This window comes from Lytechinus variegatus, chromosome 15 (genome assembly GCF_018143015.1).
Source record: "Lytechinus variegatus isolate NC3 chromosome 15, Lvar_3.0, whole genome shotgun sequence".
Lineage (NCBI taxonomy): Eukaryota > Metazoa > Echinodermata > Echinoidea > Temnopleuroida > Toxopneustidae > Lytechinus > Lytechinus variegatus.
The window spans coordinates 17,872,508-17,898,707 of record NC_054754.1 but is presented as its reverse complement, the minus strand read 5'-3'; the positions used below and the strand labels follow the sequence as shown (position 1 = coordinate 17,898,707).

The window sequence follows — 26,200 nt, the reverse complement described above, 5'->3', positions numbered from 1 at the left end:
CTGCTATTTATCGGTTGTTCCGCTTTTCATGCGTTGGCTCCACTCACTAATTTAATACCATGGGCGGAAATGCCAGGGGACGTGTCGATCCCCCTACTCAAAATAGTAGGGGGACACAATATCAAATGCCCCCTACTATTTTTGGTATTTTATGATGGTAAGAAAAAAGGAGACGATGAGCATGATAGAGTGCGTGGACACCTCTATGAATAAGATGGTTCAAGTTTATTCAAGTTTATTGATTTCCTTCACATATATACATGGGTACAAACAGGACATTAAGTGAGTAACATGGTAAATTTTAACACAGGAAATAATAACAAAATAACATAATTATTAAAGAAACAATTGAATAAGTCAATATAGATGACACATCTTGTCATTAACAGTGTTACAAAGTAAAGTTAATAACCTGTTACTAATATTAAAGTCATGAAAGAAAGGAGGAGGCCTGAAAGAAGCTGGACCTGTTAACGCAAGGTCCCCAAAGAGAAAATAATATATACTTAAATGTTTACTTACTTTAAGACATCTAAACAATATAAGGTAACGTATATATACAAGCACTCATTTCAAAAGTAATTATGAGAGATTGTGAAGGGGAGGTTGGTTTTGATAAAAACATTTATTAGATAAAAATAAAGGTGAAGGTTTAAGGAAAACCCGCAGAGCCTGCAGAGACATGGACATGGTAATATAAGATTATGAATAAAAAAGAATAACCTGAGATCACAGTGATAGCTGATGTGAAGACAATTTTCGAAAAAAGCAAGCTATTTAATTCTTGTGAGCTGGATCACACACATAATTTCATGTCCCTTCTATATAAGAGAGAGAGGAAAAAATATTGTATTCAATACCATTTGAAAACAACAATACGGACTTTACATTGCTGCTATGACGTCACAAATAAAAAAATCTCTCATTGCTTTGAATGGGCACTTCACCAAAAATATTTTAATCAAATTTTCTGCTTTCATTAAAACCGTTATCATCGAGGTTTTCCTTAAATCTAGTTCAAATTTATTTGTTACTATAGCCTAGTTCACTGGCGGATCCAGGGAGAGGTGTACAGCCGGCCCGTGCCCCCCCCCCCTTAACTTGAGAAGCAAAATTAAAATTTGTAATGTAAAAAAACCCTCAAAACAGAAGTGTGCCCCTTTTTGAAAGTGAACACCTTTCTTTTTCTTTCTTGCTTTTCAATTTTTTCATCGGAAAAATGTGCCCCCTTTTGGAAAATCCTGGATCCGCCCCTGCTGTCTAGCTATGCCACATTTTATACTCTTTCCGTTAAATTGCTGGGGGAAAGGGATGAGTTTCTTTGAAGGAAAAAAAATGTAAGCCTGCCCTGGCCCTGACCCTATCGTCCCGAAACTATATCAAATATTGCAGGCATTTTTATTTTGACCCTTATTATTGGACATTTTAACGTTTATTAGAATGAGAACGTATTTTGCCTTTCCCTCGGATCCAACGTAAGTCCCCTATTTTAGCTTCTAATTTCAGTTTTGTATTGCACGGCGGATTTTACGAAACTTTCACGTCGGATATCGGAGCTGGTAAAGACGTGTTTTCAGAACGGCTTACAAGTCAAAATGGTGACTCCGCACAAAATATCACTTTTGATTTTGATTTATGAATATTCAAATTATGGGAAATCAGCTAAACTCTCTGGAAGGAAAAAGTGGAATCCTCGAGTCTCGCGAAACTTTGCGAGGTCTGTGCTGGAATGGATTCAGGTAGGCGGAGCACGGCAAGTCCTCCATCTCCGACTGGCAGAGGCAGGACAGGCCACAGCCACAGGCGTGTGGCCATGGTGTCGCTCGCCTCCATAGGCCGTGGCCGTGCTGCTACTGGCAGTGTATCCTATTACCGGACACCTTTATTTCAATGCTTTAAAAATGACAACTAGAGACAATACATTCAAGAAAAATTTGCACTTGCTATTTGAAATACGAAAATTATGATAATGATGAACCAACTGTTTTCTTTGCCTCGCACTTGTCGCATAGCCTACCTCTCCACCGTGAGTCCACGAAAAACAGTTATTTTCGTGCATGACAAATGCAAATTATATCATGATTCCGTCAGAGAATATATCAATTGTTAATGCAAAACTATAATATATGATATTTTAAGCATTTTCTGTCATTTTAGAGATAAATAAGAAATTTTTTCGCCTTGTTTTTGCAATCTTGTCATACATGTATGTATTGCTATGTGAAATTGAATTGCGGAAGTCTTACGGTACGAAATTGTTTTCGAATGCAGTAATACGCGCGTCCAGAATCATGATAGTGTCCGGTAATACAATATGTGACTATACTACACTGCTTTGGGCCAGGCTGAGTTAACTTTAATAACATTTAAGAATATACGAAATCATCTTGCATTTTCATAATGTTTGTGATGATTAAAGGATAAGTCCACCCCCAAAAAAAGTAGATTTGAATAAAAAGGAGGAAAATCCAAAAGGCATGAACACTGTTCAGAACAGTACATAGTGCGGCGCTGGTCCAAAAATTGGGATTGTCCCAGAAAACAAGGATATCCGCATACACCAAGACAAGTCATGTTTTGATAAATTGATACTGTCCTTGTTTAAAGGGACTTTTAATTCACTTCCCCCTGTGGGACAAACGGAAATTGAGAGTGCTAGAAATGGATTCAGTGACCTCAATTCCCCCCAGTTCACCGTCGGCGTCTATTTTTCATGACTTGCCATCTTCCCAATAATCTTGTTATGACACCTGATATGTTTACATTGACTAGCGCACTTGATTGGTGTCGGCAGGTCAATGAACTGTACTAGATTTCTTGTGTGGAGAAATTTTTGTAAACTGGGATGATCCCAATTTTCTGACCAGCACCTCTAGTGATGAAGCATAGATCTAAAGCCATGAAAACTGAAAATTTCATCAAAATGAGATATTTTAAAGTTTTGCTTAATAATTCCTCAAAACATGAGTCATCGGTATGCTAATGAGCAGACTGATGACATCACATAGAGCCATAGCGACCTTTGAACAACATTCCCAACTTTTCAGGAGAGTAACCTGCCCGAAATTTGACATACTAATCTTTTCTGATGTAGATCTAGAGATCTCTAGATCAGATCAAATTTAATCAAAATTTTCAAAATGTCATTTTGCAAAAAGACATTTGCATCAATGTTAAATATATTTGTCTATTTTTATTGAATGCTATGTTTATTTCCAACTTCTATCTCAATATTTCATAAAATCTTGAAATTTATTGCCATGCTCTGCGGCAGCAATTCAACAGAGTCAAGATAAAATATGAAGTGGGGCCCCATTCATGTTGCCATAACATGTCTGCTCACCTACATCATGTAAGATTAGATCTAGACTAATCTTGAATTCTTAATTCGCAAAAATATCACTTGTTTATGAGTAAGTGTACCAAAGGCCAAAATCTCATTAAAATTATAGAGAAATTTAATTTTCTTCTATAAAATATGAAATGTGAATTATTTTTCCAATAGAACCTACTTATAACAAATCTTTCTCCAGTTGGTTGCAGCATTTCCTGAGGTCTCACCTCTTTTCTTGTATTTTCAGGGATCTGACATGGAATATGACGAGTTTGTTACCAAGGTGAAGGTGATTCATCCAGAATTAGAATTGGCATTCAAGGAATGGTAAGAATTGTAATGTATGAAGGGGAGGGGGGGGGGCATGTTTGCGCACCTTCAAATATAACTTAACATTAAACATAAATTTCTTTTAAAGATGAATACCAGTTGTGGTAATGATCTCAAATCAAAATGAGTTGGAACAGAATCCAATGAAATTACCACCGAAGTGTTTGTATGTATAAATTAAAAATATGTGCCAAAAAGCTCTGGAAGAAGACTCTTTAGTACTGAGCAATGAGCAAAATAAGCACGGACTTCCAACAAATGTCAGGTATTTTTCAAAGCAATATTAATACACTGTCCCACAGAGCTATTCTGTGTTAGTGATCATCAGCATTACCGATTTTTAGCTAAGATTTCATGATTTTAAAAAGATAATTTTACATTAATGTTCCAGATCTAGATGTATGATAATATTTTGCCAATAAACCTTGATTTGATAGACTTTCTCATGAAATAATTATTTACTGCAACCACTGTCTTACCTTTAAATTCCACAAAAATTTTCAGTTTATAATGTTCTTTAAGTACTGTAATTGTTTTCACTTTCACTTTACACGCGACTTCTTATAGTCTCTATGGTATGAACGGAAATTGCTATTTTTTCTGTTTCAAAATTTGAAAATGAACTAAATTATAAATGTGGAGGAAATGCCCTATGTGCTATTCCTGTTGTGATTTTGGTATAGTCTGGTAGAGTCCTTCGCCTCTGTTTCCATAATTTACTTCTAAAAAAATGATATTGTAAAGTCTTCATTCATATTTTGATATTTCTTAATTATATGTTTTAATGTGTTTTAGAGGCTACACTCCTCTAGTTTCGCTTTTAGCAGCCCCATCATCTAAATGGTACAAATGTGTTGTACTCTGTATTGTATACAACACAAAATGGTATGTTTTACTTGTTATTGTTGTTAATCAATGACTTTCTCTTTCATCGATAGATGAAATACACTTTTATTGATTGTGTTTAACTTTTCTTTGATATTTTATTCTTGAATTTTGTTGCGGCTAGTTTGCGAGAAATTACAACCAGTAGTCTTTCGTCGATGGATGAATTCTTCTCTTCGCTCAACAAACTTCTGGACAGCTCCAACGGGGAAGCGCCGGTCCATAGACAGAGTATCATAGGTATTAAATACAACTCGGAAAAGCATGACTAGTAGTATATCCTTCTTTAAAACTGGCTCGGAACAAGAAGGTTGAAATTTCTTGTGAAATTAATGATCATGCACCCGTGTTCATGAAAAAAATTGATTCCATATTTTAAAAAAAAAGTGATCTGGGGCCCCCTATTTCATAAAGAGTTACAACAATTGTAACTTTGCCATTATGGCAACTACCATGGTAACAAGGCTCAGCAGCCATGTTCCCATGGTAGGTACAATAATGACAAAGTTACCATAGTTTGGCTTTGTCTTTATGAAAAAGAATACTTTTGTTTGAGTCATACACATCGCTTTCAGTATACTCCTGACATGACATTATAATGGTCATAACATATTTTTGTCACACACCCGTTTTGATGCTTCAATCCTTTCTGTAATAAGTAATATTACAGAAACAATGAAGCACAACCAAATTATGAATAACTAGTAGTCTTGTTTTATAATGAGGGCGAGAAAATAAGTTCATACACTTTGTGCTTCTCTTACATTGGTAAATATTCAACGTAGGCTTATCAAGTAGTGCACATAGCTGAATCTTCATTTTTTGACCCGATAAGGACTTGATGCCTTAAAATGTTTGTGCACTGTCATTTTTCAGGTATTTACATGTATTATGTGACCATATTTTGTTTGTACTGTGAATTCCTGTTTTGTTTTAATATATTCAGTCATGCTTTTCACACTGCATTTCCTTAACCCCATACTATCTTTTGTTTACGACAGTCTTTCTTAACCATTTGCTTGGCAGGGGTTAACGCCTTAACACCAGACGATCACACAACTCATGAACATTGATGATTTTGCAATACAGCGAATGATTGCTGTTTAATGATTGCGATTAATGTGCAATTTCAACTTCTATTATTGGCTGATGCTTAGCCCCACTTTGGTTTCAGACTGCAGCTCTTAGCACTGCAAGAAGCCGGCTAACCCTGCCTTTTAGCAGGGCCAGATAGTACCATACCATGCCAGCCCACTTTGGTCAAACGTAGTATGAAACTGAAGTGGGCTAAGCTTAATCCTGGGAAATTGGTGGGGATAAATCCCCACTTATTTCTTGGGGTTAAGGAAAATGCCTGTAGTGTGAAAAGCATATCAGTTTAACTGTAAATGGCTGCCAGGCTTGAGATATATCATGATGTGCTGTACCAATCACCAGAACTGTTAGTCGAGTCTTAGATTCTGATTGTATATTGTATGTTGATTTTTAAAATGTAAGTGCTGTATGTGTTTATTTGTGCATGGTAAATTGAAAAGTGTCAATATCTCCATTGTTTCATTTATTACCAGGCATGTTCCTGCGGCGTATGGTGCTGACATACGACAAGCTATCCTTCAGCCAGACCATGCGACTCTACTCCTCTCTCCAGAAGTACATCAATTGCAGCTCCTCATCGGGAGAGTCTATGACCACCACCATGGCGCGTGAGGACCAGAGCATTGCAGACCGTTCGGATGATGATATCAGTGAGGTTGATATGGATGTGAGTATGGAGACGGACGGGACGCAGATGACAAGGGGTGAACTGGAAGGAATCAGTATCGGCAATGTCCAAGAATCGTAAGTCATGGTCCTTGAAGGGAAAGCTCACCCTGAAAAAAGTTTATTGTAAAAATAGCAGAAAAAAAATAATGAAAAATACTGGTGAAGGTTTGAAGAAAATCCATCAAAGATTAAAAGCTATTAGCATTTTAATTTGTTTTTATTTGTGACGTCATATGCAAGCAGCTTCCCATAAATCGTGTATTGAAAGTCAATAAAAATGTCATTTTATGAAGAAAGAAAAACTGGAAATGTTTTTTATTGTATGTTCACTATATCAACAGACAAATTTTTTCACACCCGCTCCTGAAAGAAAAATAGTTTTAGCCATGAACCATAAAAAAATTGCAATTCATGCATTTATTACATAACCTTTTTAGGCAGTTGTTCGTATATGACGTCACAAATCAAAAATTGAAAATGGCAACGTTAGCAGCAGTGATTTCATGAGAAATTCATTAATAATTACCACCTAACATCACAGATATAGTTTTGTCTTTTTACATAAATGTAACTCTGAAACACGAAATCTACACAGTTAACTACATGTGGGACAGTTTGTTATTACAAAACTGTTGTATGAAAGTAAAATACAATCCAAAAGTGTTGTATTGTAATTTATTTCCATTTTTGAATGAATTTTCAGAATGTTGCTTGTTTGATTTTCTGTCAATTTATTCAAATCACCTATATATCTTGGTGGAGTTGACCTTTGAAAATTGCTTGTGCTATAGTAGCTGATGAGAATGTAACTGATCATTCCTCCCTCTTCAGACATATTGGTCTACCCTCTGAGAAGACATACACGCACCGCCAAGCAGAGCACTTCATCGCCCAACAAGCCAACTTCCTACAGAACGATGAGTCAAAGGCGCTACCTCCAGATGTTCTTCAGAAACAAATAAATGAACTTGCTCTAAAAAACCCAGACCTAGCAGAAACGGTAATGAGCATTTTGAACTTTTTTTCAGCATTAAAGGTAAATGCTAGCTTTGGTAACGATATCAAAATGAGTTCGTACAGAATCCAATGAAATGACCAACAAAGTGTCTGTTTGTATAAATAATACGTATGTGCCAAAGGATTCTGGAAGAAATTGTGTAATTGCAGAGAAATCATCAAATAAGCACAGGATACGGGTAGAGCGTCGGGCCCGACATTCAAAGCAATAATTATACACTGTCCAACGTGCGCTGATCTGTGTTGGGGATCTTCAGGCTGAACATTTTTCAGCGTAGATTTCAAGATTTCACAAAGTTCAGTTTATGTAACTGTACCAGATCTAGATTCTCGATGATATACTGACAATTAAGCCTTATTTTACAGACTTTCTCATGAAATCAGTGTTTACTGCAACTACTGGAATTTCTCTTTAACATTTTGTTTTATTTATTGTTCACAGTCCTTTGTAAGACTGGTATTGTAGATCCTGGTTGGTGTTGCAGATAGCTATTTGTAGGTTATGTTCAACTTTATGGATGACTGGTGACCCTTTCTTGCATATATCAAATTTATTTATTTATTTATTTATTAGAACATATTTAATCAGGTACAAAAGATCAGTATAAAACTGTTTTTCATCAATGACCTGATGAGAACATAAAGAACAACATAAATCATCACATCATACATGAAAATATAGTCAAAAATCTAAATCAAAGATAACAATACTTAGTAACATAAATAAACAAATATTGTTACTTAAATGGTATTATTAATCAAACTAGAATATTTTAAATTATCAAAAAGGAACAGGTACTAATTTTAATACTACTAATTGTATAATTTATTCGCTGATAAAAACAATAAACAATGAAATAATTCTGGCACAATAGAAAATCGAGTGAAAAAGAAAAAAAAATTTAAAAAATGTTCCTCAATCATTTTTATTCTATTGTCAAAATCTCTTACCAAGCAACCTGAATGGAGAATTCAGTATTTTTCAAAGTACACTGCATATCAAGAATGATTCGGCAGTGTTACACACTTCCTGCCAACATATTTCCCTTAACTCTGAACATGGGAATTATTTAAAATTGTGTTTATTCATACAAAATCAGTTTTGTGTATGAACTATCCTCTATTTGGTTTTAATTATAGTTTATAATTTGGTAAATATGGGCCACTTTTAATCATATTAGGATGTTAAATCAGGACCAAAAGATCAAATTAAAAAAATAAAAATGTAATTAAGATAATCTGATTAATGCGCCCATAATGTTCAGCAAATTTGGCATTCAGCAAAATTAAGAGAAACTTGTCATAGGTAACTTGCAAACTGCTTCATGCTTGGCCATAATTTTTTGATGATATTGGATGATCAGATATTTCATCTAGGCCATATGAATATATATTTTTGTTCATATATTTCATGTCATTTTATTACCTTTTTTTTTTGGGGGGGGCAGCTTTGTAACTTCCATGGTGGTTTGAAATTATAGAAGTTTCAAAAGTAGATAACTGCTAACCATGAATGATCTATTTTTAATGAACCTGTGTGATAAATATCAATGAAGAAATCAGTGCCGGCCGCTCGGATACAATGTCAGCCTAACAGAGCGCTATTAAACAGTAAGCCCAGTCACATGTTTCGGACTGTGAAGTAAAAACATTTATTTCAATACATGTATGTAAGTAATGCATTGTTGTAACATTAGGCATCGCTGCCACATTACCAATTGTAACAGGGCCTCAGCACATTGTTAGTTTCTGTGCGGTCAGTACAGGTTCTTGGTGAAAAGTTTAAAGATTTTCATATGTATTTTTTTCCCTGTATTTTCTTTCTCTTTCTCTTGTTATTGTATGAAAAAAACTCAAGGAAAAGTCTCTTCCCCATTGGATTATTACAATAACGCAAACTTTTTTTTATTTCTGTTACATGAATGCAAACAGTATTACTTGTCGTACCTCAACTGCCTCCGTATCAAAGAGTTCTGTGGCGCTGTCCACAACCTCCACTGCTACTTTGATCACATGATGCCGCAGGTCAAAGGTGACTCGAACGGCAACAACAACAACAACGACCAGGAGCAGGTTCGACAGAACTTCCGTTATGCTGCCCTCAATCTGGCTGGCTTGCACTGCCGACTGGGTCACAAGTGAGTTCAAACTTCTTACCCAACGTGTCTATTTCGATTAAAATAGTTCTTATACAGGTTTTATTGCGAGTTCCTACTGCAAAAATAATTTATATAAAATGTGAGTAGTATCTCATGCAACAATTAAGTCTCCTAAACCCCAGGATTAGCTGTATTTCTTTCCATGGTTTTATGTTTCAGAGATGAAGCCATGTTGGTTCTCAAGGAGGCTATACGAGTTGCTCACCAAGCGAATGATAATGTATGTCTCCAGCATGCATTGGTATGTTCAACTTCTATTTCTATTATTTGGTTGCACTCTTAATCTTCATTAAGATGAAGTATGGAATGAATTAATGTTTTGATTGAATGACTGAATGAATTAATGGATGGATGATGGATGGATGGATGGATGGATAGAGGATGGATGGATGGATGGATGGATGGATGGATGGATAGAGAATGGATGGATGGATAGAGGATGGATGGATGGTGGAAAGATGGATGGATGAATCAAAAGATGGATGAATCAAGAGATGGATAGATGGATGGATGGATGGAGGAAGGAAGGAAGGATGGAGGGAGAGATGAATGGGTGATTGAATTGATGGATGGAATAAATGTCAAATTTGATCATATCTGTAAAAGAAATGCTTTGAAAATAATTTGGTGAGGCATCGAGTGGGAGGTATGGGCATTATAAATTTTATGATATGAAATTGACATAGACTTTTATGAATATGATTTTCTGAAACTATTTTAAGTATATGGGACCATGTGCCTTTCCAAACTTTCTATCTAAAGAGGATAGCCAGCACAAGCATGTATATGCTGATTTTCCAAAGGTGACAGCAGCAGTGTTGCCAAAATCAAAAATATGAACTTCGGTTTAATTTGGTGAAATTTCAAAATTGTTTTGTTTTTATTTCAGGGTTGGTTATATCGGCTAGAGCAGAAGCAAGGTCTGGACATCTCAGAGACACTGGATCACTCTATCGCCAAATCAGTTGAACTTCATCTTCCTGTAAGTGTCATTAATCTAATCCAATCCAAAGGTCATTTTATTAACCCCTTTTCCTTTCAGTTACAAAGCACTGCGCACACACTACTCCATGTTTGGGCCACTTGAAACAATAATTCAACACCTCAGGATGGTCAGCTTAGTCCATGCAATTCATTGTCCTCTGCAGCAAAATAGATTATATGTCAGCTTTCTTGAATTGCTCAACAGATGAGGCTGTCTTCACACCCTCTTAAATATTTCTTTTTGTTAAGGAATCTGAAATCCGGGGCTAGAATCAATCTCGTTGAAGAGAGTAAAATGACAGGAGCATTGAAAAAAAATTCCTCAAAATCAGGTACAAAATGAGAGTTACAGAAGTTTGAAATGTCTTGTTCTTTCTATTGGGATCCTCAAATTGGTGAATATGCTTCGAAAGGGCTGATTTTGTGGACAAGAAATTTAGAATGTGTTCCCTTTATTTTACATATTTTTTATCATCTTCTCGTGGCTTTGACATATTTATGATGTGTGAGATATATCTTCCCATGACATACATGTGGGCAGTTTCACCACAGATGGACACAGAGACAAAAAAATCAAGTTGATATTCATGTCAAATGCTTTATGTTTTTTAATAAAACAAGACCTGAAGTTTCTTAGACAAAAAAATTTTCCGACTCTGGCAGCCATTTTTTATTTCAAAATGGCTGCCAAAGTATGGATACAAATTAGTGTTGAAAATATTATATTGATACATAACATACATGTATTTTTGTTTTGACAGATTTCTAAAGAACAGGTTTGATCATGATGTTTTCACCTGTGATTTAGCTTGCTATTATAACACTTTATAAAATCCCACAGAAAGAAACACCAGTAATTCATTCATCTGATAAAAAAACATTGATGAAGTATGTGATATGGTATGTAATGTCAGTTACCGAAAACATGAACTTTTTTTTTTCATTTCCTGGAAAAGAGGATATATTAGATGAAACTTGGTAGATTTCCTCTCTAGGTAACATCCCTCCCTTCTACACCAAAATTAAAGATTACCAATTAACAAAGAACCCATAGGGTACCATTAAATATATGTAATGTCAGTTACCAAGTGGAAAATGTAATGTCAGTTACCATGATAAAACGTTGGTGACCAATATTGAAATGCAAATATGTGGTCAATTTTAAGGTGAAGAAATATTGTATAGTCGTTATAAAATTTAAGTCTTTCACTTTAAAAGTCTCACCAGAAGGAGCTTGCTATTGACTTTTAAAAGGTATAGTTCACAAGGAATACTATATGAAATTATGAAGGAAGTTGCATTCCCATCGTGCAAAAAATAAATACTATGAAATTGTTTTGTACATGCACTTACCAAGTACCTAATTGTTTATATCAGACAATTTTTGGTTTGGTTTTCGGGGGGGGGGGGGGGGGGAGGGGAGGTATAGGGGGTACTTTTCCCAACTTATTGCCTAAATCTGCAACATTTGTTAAGCTTAACATTGTGATGAAGGGGATTTCCAGGGTCCCCATTTTAGTTTCTATATTCTTTTGAGCATTGCCTCGCTGAAAGTAAATTCCTGTTTTTTTTATGCCTTCAGTGTGGATGTGTGATACAATTTTGTTTTTTGGTTTACAAGTATAGATGAAAAGTGAAATTTGACAGTTCTGATCAATGTTGCATGAATCTACTAAAACTGTGTTTTTTTTTCTAATTTACAAATAGTTCAGTTTCAGTTTAGATGCTGGAGTTTATTTTTTGTTGACAGATTAAAAAAGAAATTAGCAAAGAAAAGGATTAAACAAATTATGAAGAGAATTGAAATCCGACAGATATGAACAAGCATTGCTTGCACTGACCAGAATAGAAATCAATAAAACTACATGGCTGCATGAGATTTGGGGGAGGGGTAGCCTAGGGGAGGAGACCCTTATTCATTTCGCCTTTTTTTAGGGGAGGTGGAAGTCGGAGGGAAAGGTTTAAAAAGTCAATATAAAACTGATGAATATATTATGGGTGTATAGTCAGAAAAATCCCTGTGTACAGTCAATGCAATATTAAATTACTATAGGAAAACATGTAGCTGCTATGACCCCACCCCCCCCCCCCCCCCCCCCGAGTAAGTAAAACATACATTTCTTTTCTTTTGATAATTAAATATGTGGAGTATTATGAAACTTTTTTGATTTTAAAAAGCCTTACATATACGTACCAAGAAAATTATGCCTTTGAAAATCATAAAGCACTGGTAAATATTAATGTGTATTGTCAGTTACCGACAAGTATTGATAAAAATGTTCAAATCAAAGAAAGGAATTAAGAAAAAGAAATTATTTTTATTGAAATGTTCCAAGAAACTTGGGTATACTTCCACATCAAGCTCACTTTCATGTGAAGCCCTGCACAGAAGATACAATGAAATGATTCCACACATTTGACTTCCATGTGTTATCTCTATGGCAAATTAAGTGTAATGTCAGTTACCAGCATGGTTGTGGAAAAATTATCATAGCCCCCAAAAGAAAAAAACGAATTGTTTAATATTTTGACACATCTTAACCTAGTAACGCAGTTATATTTACATATTCAAATTATTACTCGTTATACTCAGGGACATGAGTTATTTTAATGAACACCCTGTAGGGACAGTGATTTTCCGCGATCGCGGAAAACGGACGGAATTCACGGAAATGGCCTTTTGAAACGGAAAGTGGCATTTCAAACGGAAAATCACGGAAAACATATTTTTCCTCAAAATAGATAGAACAGCAACATAAAGTACTCCAAAATCTCAACAAAATACGAATATTAAATGGCCACAAAACCTCACAAAACACGATCTCACTTCACCACAATCACAACAAAATCAACGCATCGTGACTGCTCTTCACTCCTTCACATTCGATCTTACCCCTCGCCCCGGTCTTTCACGGCCGCTCTGGCATGGTACGGTCGATCGGCCGTATCAAAAACATTCACATGGAGGTCGTGTTTTGCTGCCCTCTACATTTGAAAATGTACAGCACGATCTTCAAATCCAAAATGGCGGATAGAATGAAATCATTGACTGCTCAAAACGATGTCCAAAACCCCCAAATATTATCTATAAAAGTTCATTCAAGAGTGAAATAATGCTAGAAATGTGAAAGGTAAGGATGTATTCATGTTAGTTATATGTGTCAAAATATTTTTTGTGCCCGCATAGATCCGATTAGAGCGCATTCTTCTACGTTGTTGGTACAGTGACAGATCCAAATTTTGACCAGCGCGAGCATTAACTTGTGTTATTTCTGCTGGATGGGTAAACAGAATTGTCACTTTTCCATGTGTACAAAGTCTATAGGGAAACGGAATTTCCATTTTCTGACATGCCAAAACGGAATTTAAGATTTTCTGAAACGGAAAAGGCAATTTTTTGAAACGGAAAATAACTGTCCCTAAATTACCTATGTCATTGGGGAATTGTTGGCCCTCCTCAGCTGCAATCTGTTGCACAGTTGGTGGGAACTCTCGAGTCACCTCAGCAATTTGTTTTATCGTCTCTGGCATCTCATGAATCTGCTGGACATCGTGTGCAATAAGTTCAGCCGTCTCAGGAGTCTGGTGGACCCTTTCGGGAGTTTGATGGTTTGTCTCAGAAATCCCTTGCATCTGCATGTCTTGAGCAATGTCAAGCAGTTCCTCAACAATTGCTTTGGTGTTGCTGATCCGAACATCATTTCTATCAAATAGTATTTGATCTAATTAATATTAAGTACAAGACAATAGATATTTTGCAATCATAGCAATGTTCCAATATGAAGAATCTTTGATGTTGCATCAAATGGCTGTGAATCACAATCTTTACAGTGAACTCTGAAAATTGTAGGCTTTAATTGTGAATCAAACTTTCCCACTTATCAAATTGATCTCCATCAATTTATTTTTCAAAAATGTGTTCATAAAGGCCTGGGGTTTTCATCAGTGATATCGGTTAGTTCTTTTATGTTCAGGGACAATCGATCCAATGTTGACAATTCAATATTGCTCCATTAGAAAAGTCAAAGTGAAACTTACTCAGGATTGCAGTGGCATGGCATAAGGCTTATAAATATGAAAGAGGTAATGATGGCCGGTGCCAGGCCAAGGGGGCAGAATACATGTAAGTGCTGGTTCTCAAGTGTGCATGTGCCTCTTAGTTACACTAATAAATTACCTATGTCATTGGGGAATTGTTGGCCCTCCTCAGCTGCAATCTGTTGCACAGTTGGTGGGAACTCTCGAGTCACCTCAGCAATTTGTTTCATCGTCTCTGGCATCTCATGAGTCTGCTGGACATCGTGTGCAATAAGTTCAGCCGTCTCAGGAGTCTGGTGGACCCTTTTGGGAGTCTGATGGGATGCCTTAGCTTTCGGTCGGGCCTTTCCAAGATGTCGAGTCGTCTCCAGAGTCTGTCGACTTTCTGTGGGGATACAGTGAAAACAATTTTACTTGAAAATTATCTTTACAAGAAATGACATCAATGAATCCAAAGACCAGATTGAACATATATCATGAAACAGGATACATAATTACAAGAATAATGATGTGTGATCTTTTGACTTCACCACCATAACTAAAATATTTTCTTAATTTGTGTGCATGGCATAAGGCTTATAAATATGAAAGAGGTAATGGTGGCCGGTGCCAGGCCAAGGGGGCAGAATACATGTAAGTGCTGGTTCTCAAGTGTGCATGTGCCTCTTGGTTACACTAACAAATTAGTCCCTGAAATTGCATGTCCTTTTGCGTAATGTCAGTTACCGACACATTTTTGCTTGCTGATGCGTAAAAAAACGTGGTTACATAGGAAAACTTAGTATCAGAGTATACAGCAAGGTTCAATTTATTAACTCTATCAAAAACAAACTCCCATCATTTGTTGTTTTAGAGATACACACAATGAAAGGTGTGAAAACATTGTGACGTGTAATGTCAGTTACCGTGAAAATGCCCATGTGTGTTGTGCTAAGAAGGAGGCAAGATGCGATTTGAATAATAAGATGTAAGATATATTTTATGCTAGCATTTATGTGCTTGTTGCTATTATACTTTCTCTTATAGATAAAAAGTTGGTAGACATTTGATTTGTCCTAAATTAATGAATTGACTTAGCAATTTTTTGGGGGGTATCGAAGTTGGTCAATTTGATCTGTTTTCTGTTACCAACTAGAAATGGATCATTCTTATACAAAGCCTATGGCAATTGTAGATTTTTTCACATTTGATTGTGACTTTAATGAAATGTTAATCCTTCTTTTAACATAGAATTCTTTTGGCAATTGATAGAAATTTCTTCTGTCTGTTTCTGTATCGCAAAATTGTAAGAATTCCTGTATAATATCATGTTTTTTTTTATGTAACAAAATATTGCTAGTTATTATTATTATCATGTCATTTGGTTATCTATAATCACTTATTCTCTTCTTTTCTTGTAAATCAACTCATTTTCCACTCATTGGATTAAGACGCACCTTTTCAAGATGCAGCACACATACTTATGTTCTTAATTTGTTTTCTTTGTTATTCTGTTGATTATTTTTTTTACTTTACAGTGTACGTTTCTAATGGAATGAATGATCGCAGATAATGTATTATTTTATTATGTATTAGCAGTTATTCTCATTTTGTGGGGTGTCAAGTCAAATTACTGCATTATTTTTTTTTCTTTTCTTTAATTATTTATATTGCAAGGAATCGATTGAAATGATGATTGCTGATTGATCCATGGTACATTTGTTTCCCTCAAATTAATTGTTGCCAGATTTAGTTTATATGTTTCATTCTTAATATTCTTAACTGACCTGGATTGAGGTGAAGGGGTGTGGGAAGGAAGGCCTGTGGGCCATGGTAATTCAGTTAACCTTTTCCAAATTCAGGCAGCCCCCTCTTCTCTATTCCAGGTCCTTAGTACTATGTCACCTATGCCCTATTCTTTATGTGATTTGTATTGTATTATAATTTATCTATTTTTAATTGCCGAATAAAATAGTAATAAAAGCGCTTTGAAACTTTGTATAAAGCACTATATAAATATTTATTTTTATTATTATTGTTATTATTATTATCATTATTTTCTCTTTTAGTACTTGACATGTCTAGACATGCAGAACCACACAAGGAATCTAGCATTACGTGGTGTTGAACCGTCAAGGTATGTTTAAAGGACAAGTCCACCCCAACAAAAAGTTGATTTTAATAAAAAAGGAAAAATCAAGCAAGCATAACACTGAAAATTTCAAGAAAATTGGATGTAAAATATGAAAGTTATGGCATTTTAATGTTTTGTTTAATTTCACAAAACAGTTATATGCACATCCTGGCCGGTATACCAACGAGGAGACTATGACATCACCCACTCGTTATTTATTTTGTATTTTATTATTTTCTCCTCATCCTGTGAAACAAACTTTTGCTCCTTCCTTAACATGTAGAATTACCATTGTTCAATATTTTATGGTTCAGTCATGTTGTTCCTTATTGTGACATCGTTAAATATTGAAATATTGTATTATTCAAACAATAAAAGACCCAGAAAAAGCAAGTGAGGGACAGCTTTCAGTTTGCATATCAGAGTTGTGCATATAATAGTTTTGTGAAAAAAGGCAAAAGTTTAAATGCCATAACTTAGTTCACAGAAATTTTCAGTGTTGTGCTTCTTTGATAGTATTTATTCAAATCAATATTTTTTCTGGGATGGACTTGACCTGTAGTAAAACAATTTTTCCTTATTGTACAGGGCATTCCACACAAAAAAATCACACGCTGTATATACAGGTATTAAGCATCAATGCAATCTCCACATGCGATCGTATACAGGAGCAATGGCGCAAGAACATTCTGACCAAAGCAATGCTGGGAGGGTGAGCTGTTCTAGCGTCCTAGCACTTGAGATAATTAGTAGTATGCCAAATGGTATGCAGTATTTTTGGCTGAATTATTCAGGCAGGACTTATCCAATCCTTCTGAATCTGTAAAAACCATTCCATCCAACATCTAGTTTATAACTTCTTGCCCTCAGTGTGTTTTACTTCCTGGCCCGGACGGATGCAGTCAACTGCCAGCACAACCAGCCCCAACTGGTTTCATCCAGTTTAGCCCAGCAGTCGGCTCTCTGGTTTATGTACGGACACAGGTAGGTTAGACATGACCTGTATTCTGAAGTGGGGTTTACTTTAAACTCTGGTTTAAAGTTCTGGTATAACTATGGATAGCCAACAGTGGCATAAATCTTTAACAGTAGAATTTCAGCGTATCAGCTAATTTTTCTCTCAAATCATTCTTAACTGTTTCCGGAAGGATAGATAAGATAGCTTTCTTCACCATTCACAAGCTAGTAAAGAGCACAGTAAACATAAACACCCAATATAAGGAAAATTTTGACACCTTTGGCTTTCCATAATTTTTGCACAGAGATAGACCATGGTCTAAGTTAAACCTGACTTCAGGCCATACCTTGTACAGCTTTCATGGAGAATAGATTATGACCTCAGAAGTTTTGTAAATGAATAACTTGAAATTACATCGATGGAGCACAAATAACTCACTGACCCATCATAAACATTCATCAACTTAAGCATTGAGCATTATAGGCCAGGGACCAGTATGACTTCAGTTTGGGATATTTAGTGCATTGTGTAATATTTGTTTGACAGATAACTCTTTGCCACCATTCGTGATAAACTACAACTGTTACTGGATAATTCCCCATAAAAGCAGACCATGATATTGGTTAAAAGGTATTGGGTTGTATTGACAAGGAAAGGAATATTGGCAAATATTGACCATGCCCAACATCCCACCCTCCCCCCCCCAAAAAAAAATAATTATAAATGAATGATTGAATGAAATAAAAATGAAATAAATGGTAATATAGTAATAGTAATAATAATAGATTAATAAATTATATTTTAAAGTAATAATAAATAAGTAAAAGATGGATATATAAATTAAATGGAATAAAATAAAGTAGATAATAGCAAGATGAACAAAAGTGTTCATGTGAGAGGTCTATCTATTCTGCTCATGATTTTTTCATTGCTTTTAAGTAGTCAAATATTTTAAATATCAAAAATTGAAAATGAATTTGAGACCCGGGAGGAATGTTCCTTGGAATGCTTGTGCGCCAGGATGGGGGTCAAGCTAAATCCAGGGTGACAATAATAATAAGTGTCTTTACCATTCTGCAGGTTGGGTAATAAGTATTAATTACATTTATTATTGTTATTATTATCATCTTTTCCATCTTTCGCAGAAATATGTCATCTCTCAGCGATCAGCTCCTCCTTAACATGTTCTCCACCCAAAGCCCAAGCACCGGTGCCGCCGTGGACAGCGAGTCCTTCTGTCTCGTCATCTGCAACCAGGCTAGGCATCAGGCCGATAGAGGGCAGTATTCAATAGCTGGGGATATCCTCAAGTTTGCAAAGACCAGGTTTCCTCCGTCGACCTCGCATGCCAAGGTAAATTAAGAGCAGTTTTTGTCTCACCTGCATAGCAGAGTGAGACTGTAGGTGCCGCTTTTCTGACGGCGGCGTCAACATCAAATCTTAACCTAAGGTTAAGTTTTTGAAATGACATCATAACTTAAAAAGTATATGGACCTAGTTCATGAAATGTGGTCATAAGGTTAATCAAGTATTACTGAACATCCTAGTAGAGTTTCATGTCACATGACCGAGGTCAAAGGTCATTTAGGGTCAATGAACTTAGACCATGTTGGAGGAATCAACATCAAAATCTTAACCTGAGGTTAAGTTTTTGAAATGTCATCATAACTTAGAAAATATATGGACCTAGTTCATGAAAACTTGGACATAAGGTTAATCAAGTATCACTGAATATCCTGCATGAGTTTTATGTCACATGACCAAGGTCAAAGGTCATTTAGGGTCAATGAACTTTGGTCGAATTGGGGGTATCTGTTGAATTCCCATCATAACTTTGATAGTTTATGGATCTGATTCATGAAAATTGGACATAATAGTAATCAAGCATCACTGAACATTTTGTGCAAGTTTCAGGTCTCATGATTAAGGTCAAAGGTCATTTAGGGTCATTGAACTTTGGCCGAATTGGGGGTATCAGTTGAATTACCATCATAACTTTGAAAGTTTATTGGTCTAGTTCGTTAAACTTGGACAAAAGAGTAATCAAGTATCACTGAACATCCTGTGCAAGTTTTAGGTCATATGATCAAGGTCAAAGGTCATGTAAGGTCAATGAACTTTGGCCATGTTGGGGTTTTTGTTGAATAATCATCATATCTCTGTAAGTTTATTGGTGTAGTTCATAAAAAGTGGACATAAGAGTAACCATGTATCACTGAACATCTTGTGCGAGTAAGAGTAGTTTTCAAAGTAAGCACTGCTGCTATATTGAACCGCGTGATGCAGGTGAGACGGCCAGAGGCATTCCACTTGTTATTTTTATCCTTTCCTGCATGTGCACCTAGATTGTGGAGCATCCTCCTAATCCATTGTTCTTGTGACTTGCTATGCACCCTCTAAGGCCCCTCCTTCCAAAGAGTTACTGATCCAATCAATCGTAACTCTATGGAAATCCATTATTGTCATAATTTTATCTGTTTCTGTTAGTGGTAACTCCCGTAGGAACTCGGCAGGACATCATTTTTTGCTGGTAAACGCCAAGCTGGCATATAACCAATTACCTATGAAACGTTTTACGTCTAGGTTAATCAGTCATAGTGGCTGACGTTATAGACGATAGATATCACTCTCGGGCCTTTTTATCAAAGTGGAGACAATGGCAGAGTTGGGATTCGATCTCACAACCTTGCGATTATGAGTCCAATGCTCTAACCATTGGACCACACGACCCGATTACAGGAAATTTGCAAAATGTCCTTTGTAATCAAAGGGGAAAACTCCAAATTGTCAAGAACACAATGAATTTATGAATATACATTATATCTATAAAATATTTTGAACAAACATGCATTTGTAAGATGCTGTGTTTGTTGGCTTTCCATAGTTACGATTGATCAGATCAATCGTAACTCTGTAAGACGGGGTGTGTTTCACAAAGATTTACTCTTAAATCACACATAAATTCCCAGTTTCGTGCGGTATAAAAAGCCTTTGAATCGGTCAAGTCATGCTAACAAAACATGTGCGACTGCATATTTATCAGTGAGATTGCGTGTTACATATTCAATCATGACTCTAGGTCAAACTTACCTCTGTGAAACACCCCCAAGGGTTCCGTAAAACCCCCATTCCACAGAGAGCAAGACCTCTGAAAGACTGCTGTAAGACCATGAAACTTGCTTGATCTTTAAAAGGTCTTTAAATGAACTTTCAAAGATTTCTGAGGTGTGTCACGATTCTTGATGGATCTTTCAATGGTCTTTGCGGTCCTCGTGAGTTCCAAAACTTTTTGAAACAGTTCAAGACAGTCTTTCAAGAAAATGGTATTTTGGTGGTCTTTCAGCCGTCTTTTAATGAACTTTCAAAGTTCTCAGTCTTTCCATGGACTTTTGACAGTCTCTTAAGATTTTTACAGAGGTAAAGATCATTGAAAGATCTGTGAAAGATCATTGAAATACCAGGAAAAGTCCTTGGAAAGAACTCTAAAAGATCAACTGTTGCATACAAGATCTACAGGTCTAGGTTCTGTAAGACAAATATCAATCAGTCTTTAAGAGTCCTTTGAGAGGTCTTTCTGAGCCATTCCACAGAAATGACAAATTTCAGTGATCTTTGAGACTGCTGTAAGACCTAGCCAATTTTGTCATATCAAAGGTCCTTCAAAGGTCTCCCCTCTGTGGAATGGGATACAGCGTATTTCTCAACTTGAATGCATTGATTATTGTGTATATTCAAAATCAGCCTTGTAATCAATAATCAAACCAGTTGTTTTCCTGGGACCCCGACTATGTTGATAAGATGAAAGCAGCATTAGACAAAGTGGGTTTTAATAGACCAACTGGGTTTTTGTTTTCCTCGTTATACAGATATGGCAGGAATGCGAGCATGAGATAGCGTTCCAGAGGGCGCTCTTTCGCATGGACTGGGTAGCGGCACAGGAGGCTATCAACAATCTAGCAGCAATTGATAACATCGCATTGGATCTGAAGTAAGTAAACCTCAACAATTCAGGTTGGGAAATTTGATTTGCAGCGAGCACCAGTATCGGTGGACTTCTTTAGCTGGGGTAATATAGTAATGCCTTGAGCACCTAACAAGGTGGATATGTGCGCTATACAAACCTTATTACAGCCAACACTAAATAGAGTACCGAAGTGATGACGTCACAAAAAACTTTTTTTTTGCATTTCAGCGTTTTGATACCATATTTTGGTAGCGCATGATGAAAAACCCAACTACCAAAATTTGGTGGGAATTGGTCTATGGTGCCTGAAAAATGACCTCATGAATACATTGACTTCAATGGGGCTAATTATGTATTCATGAAGTCATTTCTCAGACCCCATGGACCGATTCCCACCAAATTTGGTGGGGTTTTTTCATCATGTGCTACCAAAATTTGGTATCAACTTATATTCACATAATATGTATAATTTTGTAATACCAAGATGTAAGTGGAATTGTGAATTCACATCAACAATCAGTTAAAGCAATATGTTGTATCAATAAATAAAAGGTATGTTTGTTTTGCATCACTTTATTGTGCGAAAAGCAATAAAGGAACAGTGTAAGAATGACAACAACAATACATATACATTTACAGAATAAAAGAGAGCCCAGGACATGGTCACATTACTGACGCAAGCAGGGCAGATTAACATAATGTTACAGTTACATAGTTTAACTACCAAATAAGATGGAACATTCGGTGAAAGTATAATAAACTGTTAATCATCAAGTTAATTTGTAATTAAAGTAATTATAGACCTTTAGATAAAATCATTTTAGATAAAAACCAAACATTGAGAAAAAAAATAAGACCATGATGTATGTGGACTCATTAGCATTATTTTGTTTATATATAAAAACAAACAAACAACAAAGCTTTAGCCAGGCTGCAAAGGAATTTGAAATAGTTTGCTTGTTTAGGTCCTCCTCAAGCTAGACTGATTTTACTTCTTGAACCCTATTTTACACCATAGGAGAGCAATTCTTCAGGTGTGTAAAGGTGAACGCACTCAAGCCTTGGAAAAGCTTCGCCGCCTCATCAATAAATACAAGGAGAACAAGGATGGGTTTACACCAGAAACACATGCAAGGTGAGTACTGGTACTGGTATCTGAATTTAATGAGAACACTTCTCTTCCATAAACCTGCTTTGCTTTTCACAATGTAAGTTCATGCTAGTTTTGTCACTGAATTCAAACTGAACATCATCCTCTTCACATCAGAAACCCTAAACCTAGCATTTTCCTTCAGCAAGAAATTTACCCACATTGTGCTATACTCAACTCATGTGAAGTGAAAGGATACCTTTGTTAGAAGAAATTCCTCGAATGCCATAGTGCCTGGGGTAATAATAATAATGATAACATGATTGTAATGCGCAGTTGAGTATATACATATAAAAATTGTGCAATATTAATTTAAACAATTATTCTCAATATAAAATGCAGACAGAATCTTCTTTACCTATGTTGAAGTCCCTGAGTTATGAACAAATCACATTTTCTTTTTATTGTTCCCATGAATGTCTAAACGTCTGAGATGTTAAATATATTTTCAATAATTATTATTTTTTGTTTTGTTTGTTTGATTTTGCGTTAAGGTCTCTACTGGTCCTGGCTCAAATCCACATTCTCTCAGATGAAGTCATTAAGAGTATCAGCTACCTCCAAGAAGCATGGTATATCTGCCATTACGGTCATCTCACATACCTTGCTGCCATGGCAACGGCTCATCTTGCCCAAACACAGGTACGATTCAAATGCAAAATATAGGATGGATTGACAATTGGCCTTTTGCTTGATGTTCAGGAATGTAGGAATATTTTATCTTCTTTTAGTAGGATGGCTCCATCCTAATTGTAATACTGTTGTCCTTTTCGTCCTCTAGATGTAATAGAGGAATCATTGACCTTTTGGGAGAAAATCATTAGTCTCGGTCATATTTGTATAAACATTAAACACAGTCTATCCTTTATTACTTTGTATACATTGTTCTGGTTTGGTTGTCACTGACAAACCATGCCTAATTCCTCAGGAACACGATCCTTTTGACTATCTTTCACTTTTGGTCTCACTATGTCAGAAAATGTGTGCAGTTCCTTCTAGCCAGATGTCTGCTATATTATTGTTATGATTATTATTGATATTATTGTTATGAATATGATGATTATATCGCATATTTCATTCAGATTTTGTTGTCGATGCCAAACCATACCATGGTCATTTTGAACAGTATTCTGATTATCTTGACCGATGGCTCTCGCTATGACCAATGATGTGTTCAGAATTAAACTCTACAAGCCAGATCTTGGCTTTATTACCATTACATTGTGTACGATGATGATTATTGAGATTATTGTTATGAATATTATGATTATATTGCATATTTCATTCTGATTTTTTTGTCAATGCTGAGCCATGCTTTTGTCCTGAACAGTGTTCTGACGATCTTGACCAATGTCTTTCTATGACTAATTATGTGTTCAGAACTTAACTCTACAAGCTAGATTTCGGCGATATTACTATTACGATGATGATTATTGAGATAACTGTTATGAATATTATGATTATATCGCATTTTTCATTCAGATTTTGTTGTCGATGCCAAACCATACCATAGTCATTCTGAACAGTATTCTCCTGATTATCTTGACCAATGGCTCTCGCTATGACCAATGATGTATTCAGAACTTAACTCTACAAGCCGGATCTCGGCTATAATACTATTATGATGATGATGATAATTGATATTATATCGCATATTTCATTCAGATTTTGTTGTCGATGCCAAACCACGCCATGGTCCTCCTGAACAGTATTCTCCCGACCATCTTGACCAATGGCTCTCTCTATGACAGATGGTGTGTCCAATTCTTGCTAGCTAGGTGTCAGTGCCATTTAGCCTGTGACGGAAATCAGGAATCTAGCCAGAGAAAAACTTGTAAGTCGCATACAAAAATTCAATTTTCAATACATATTACAATTTAAATTGAAAGTGGTGTTTATTGATGACCAAACATGTTTCATGCACTATCGCAAATGACAAAAAACAAACATAGCCGCAGATTGAACTTCCTTGGTCACAAGTTTGTGGGCACAATGAATAAATATTATAAAAGTGAATACATTTGAAAAGATAATGCACAAGTTAAGTGGTATGCCTCAAGGACAATGAATTAATAATATATGATAACAATGCTATATTGAAAACATCCAACTTGGAAGTGAGGATACTAGCACTTTATGCATAATTCTGACAATGATGAATTGACTGCAGGGGGGGAGTTTTCAACTTTTATTGAGTATGTCAAGTTGTTTTTAGTGGCTTAATTTACGATCTTTTTATTCTGTCTTGGAATTGTCGTTGGAAGTATTTTGTTCAGCAAAGAGACAAGTTGAACTTTTTTCTCTGAGGTAAACATTTAAATTGGGGGGGGGGTTGGTTGTGTTGTAGTGGTTACGGCTCTCTCTTTCAATCAGAGGGATATGGGTTCAAATCCCAGCCATGGTATGTTTTTCTTCATCAAAAAAATTTACCCACATATTTTAGATGTATTAGCATTATCACCTATAGGTTTGACCGTACATGTTGTTTCCTTTTGCGAATTTAAGACTGATGTTGTATTTAATCCTCCTTTTAATATTATCAGCAGTCCAACTTTTCAATCAAGTCTCCGAGGTATTCAAACATCTGCAAATCTAAAGCCATCTTTTATATTTGATTTTATTTTCAGTATTGTTATCAGCAGTCCAACTTTTCAATCAAGTCTTCGAGGTATTCAAACATCTGCAAATCTAAAGCCATCTTTTATATTTGATTTTATTTTCAGTATTGTTATCAGCTGTCCAACTTTTGAATCAAGTCTCCGAGGGCTTCAGGACTCTAGGAGTGGAGTATAAGATCAAGGACGTTGCCTATCTACAGGTTAGTTAATGTTCTAAGTGCTTGTTTAGATGGTAAATAATCGTTATTTGTTTGGCGCCACCTGTGCCTGGGAGGCAAAAAGCGAACATAATGACTATGAACCACAGGGCCCCTTACAAAGAGTCACGATTTATCCAATCATTTGTAACTATGGAAAGCCAACAACGTCAACATCTATTATGCATGATTGTTCAAAATATTTTATAGCTATGATGTATATTCATACATTCATTGAAAATTCACTGTGCTTCTCTTTGCATACAAAGGACATTGTGCAAATTTTTCGAAGAAAAAATTATGACATTGATGGATTTCCGTAGATTACGATTGATCAGATCAATCGTAACTCTTTGTAAGACAAGGCCCCAGGTCTCTCCCGATATAACTGAGTGCAGGTGGAAGACACCATGGTTTCCCCCAACGAGATTATTACTTGGTCTGTAACAACTATGACTTCTTCCATTTGGTCTCATCCCATATGGTCTAATTCTAACCAATCTGCAACTAGTTCATCTCATAACCATTTAGTCTATTTGACAGTTAGGCATTTAACTATTCTTGTGCGATTTCCAGTTTTGCTTAAACATTTCATCTAAATTCCAGTTAAGGCGATACACATTTCATATAATGTTGACTTGGCTTAATATCACTTAATCTCTATGATTAGGCAAAAATGTATATGAACA

At 35.8% G+C, this 26,200-nt stretch overlaps 2 protein-coding genes across 2 annotated transcripts; one reads left to right on the top strand and one right to left on the bottom strand.

Moving 5' to 3' along the window:
• Window positions 1–1,516: 1,516 nt before the first annotated feature.
• Window positions 1,517–25,711, top strand: LOC121428944 (anaphase-promoting complex subunit 5-like). Its single transcript, XM_041625838.1, has 16 exons — window positions 1,517–1,739; window positions 3,582–3,661; window positions 4,674–4,789; window positions 6,118–6,388; window positions 7,145–7,313; window positions 9,263–9,468; window positions 9,649–9,730; window positions 10,379–10,471; window positions 16,560–16,627; window positions 17,495–17,608; window positions 18,728–18,935; window positions 21,449–21,570; window positions 22,565–22,681; window positions 23,191–23,338; window positions 24,362–24,530; window positions 25,420–25,711. Exons 1-16 carry the CDS (start codon window positions 1,596–1,598, stop codon window positions 25,521–25,523), a joined length of 2,211 nt encoding a protein of 736 aa, XP_041481772.1. The 5' UTR covers window positions 1,517–1,595; the 3' UTR covers window positions 25,524–25,711.
• LOC121428945 lies at window positions 13,139–14,923 on the bottom strand. The gene is made up of 2 exons (XM_041625839.1): window positions 14,651–14,923; window positions 13,139–14,195 (listed from the first exon to the last, which is right to left on the bottom strand). Exons 1-2 carry the CDS (start codon window positions 14,751–14,753, stop codon window positions 13,573–13,575), a joined length of 726 nt encoding a protein of 241 aa, XP_041481773.1. The 5' UTR covers window positions 14,754–14,923; the 3' UTR covers window positions 13,139–13,572.
• Window positions 25,712–26,200: the final 489 nt, after the last annotated feature.

Excerpts from the sequence above, each read along its gene's own strand:
- LOC121428944 (XM_041625838.1), top strand. The coding sequence starts at position 1,596 with ATGGTGACTCCGCACAAAATATCACTTTTGATTTTGATTTATGAATAT. Across the intron at positions 6,389-7,144 it reads ATCGGCAATGTCCAAGAATC|ACATATTGGTCTACCCTCTG; the intron begins GTAAGTCATGGT and ends CTCCCTCTTCAG. Across the intron at positions 21,571-22,564 it reads AACATCGCATTGGATCTGAA|GAGAGCAATTCTTCAGGTGT; the intron begins GTAAGTAAACCT and ends TTTACACCATAG.
- LOC121428945 (XM_041625839.1), bottom strand. The coding sequence starts at position 14,753 with ATGCCAGAGACGATGAAACAAATTGCTGAGGTGACTCGAGAGTTCCCA. Across the intron at positions 14,196-14,650 it reads ACAATTCCCCAATGACATAG|ATCAAATACTATTTGATAGA; the intron begins GTAATTTATTAG and ends AATATTAATTAG.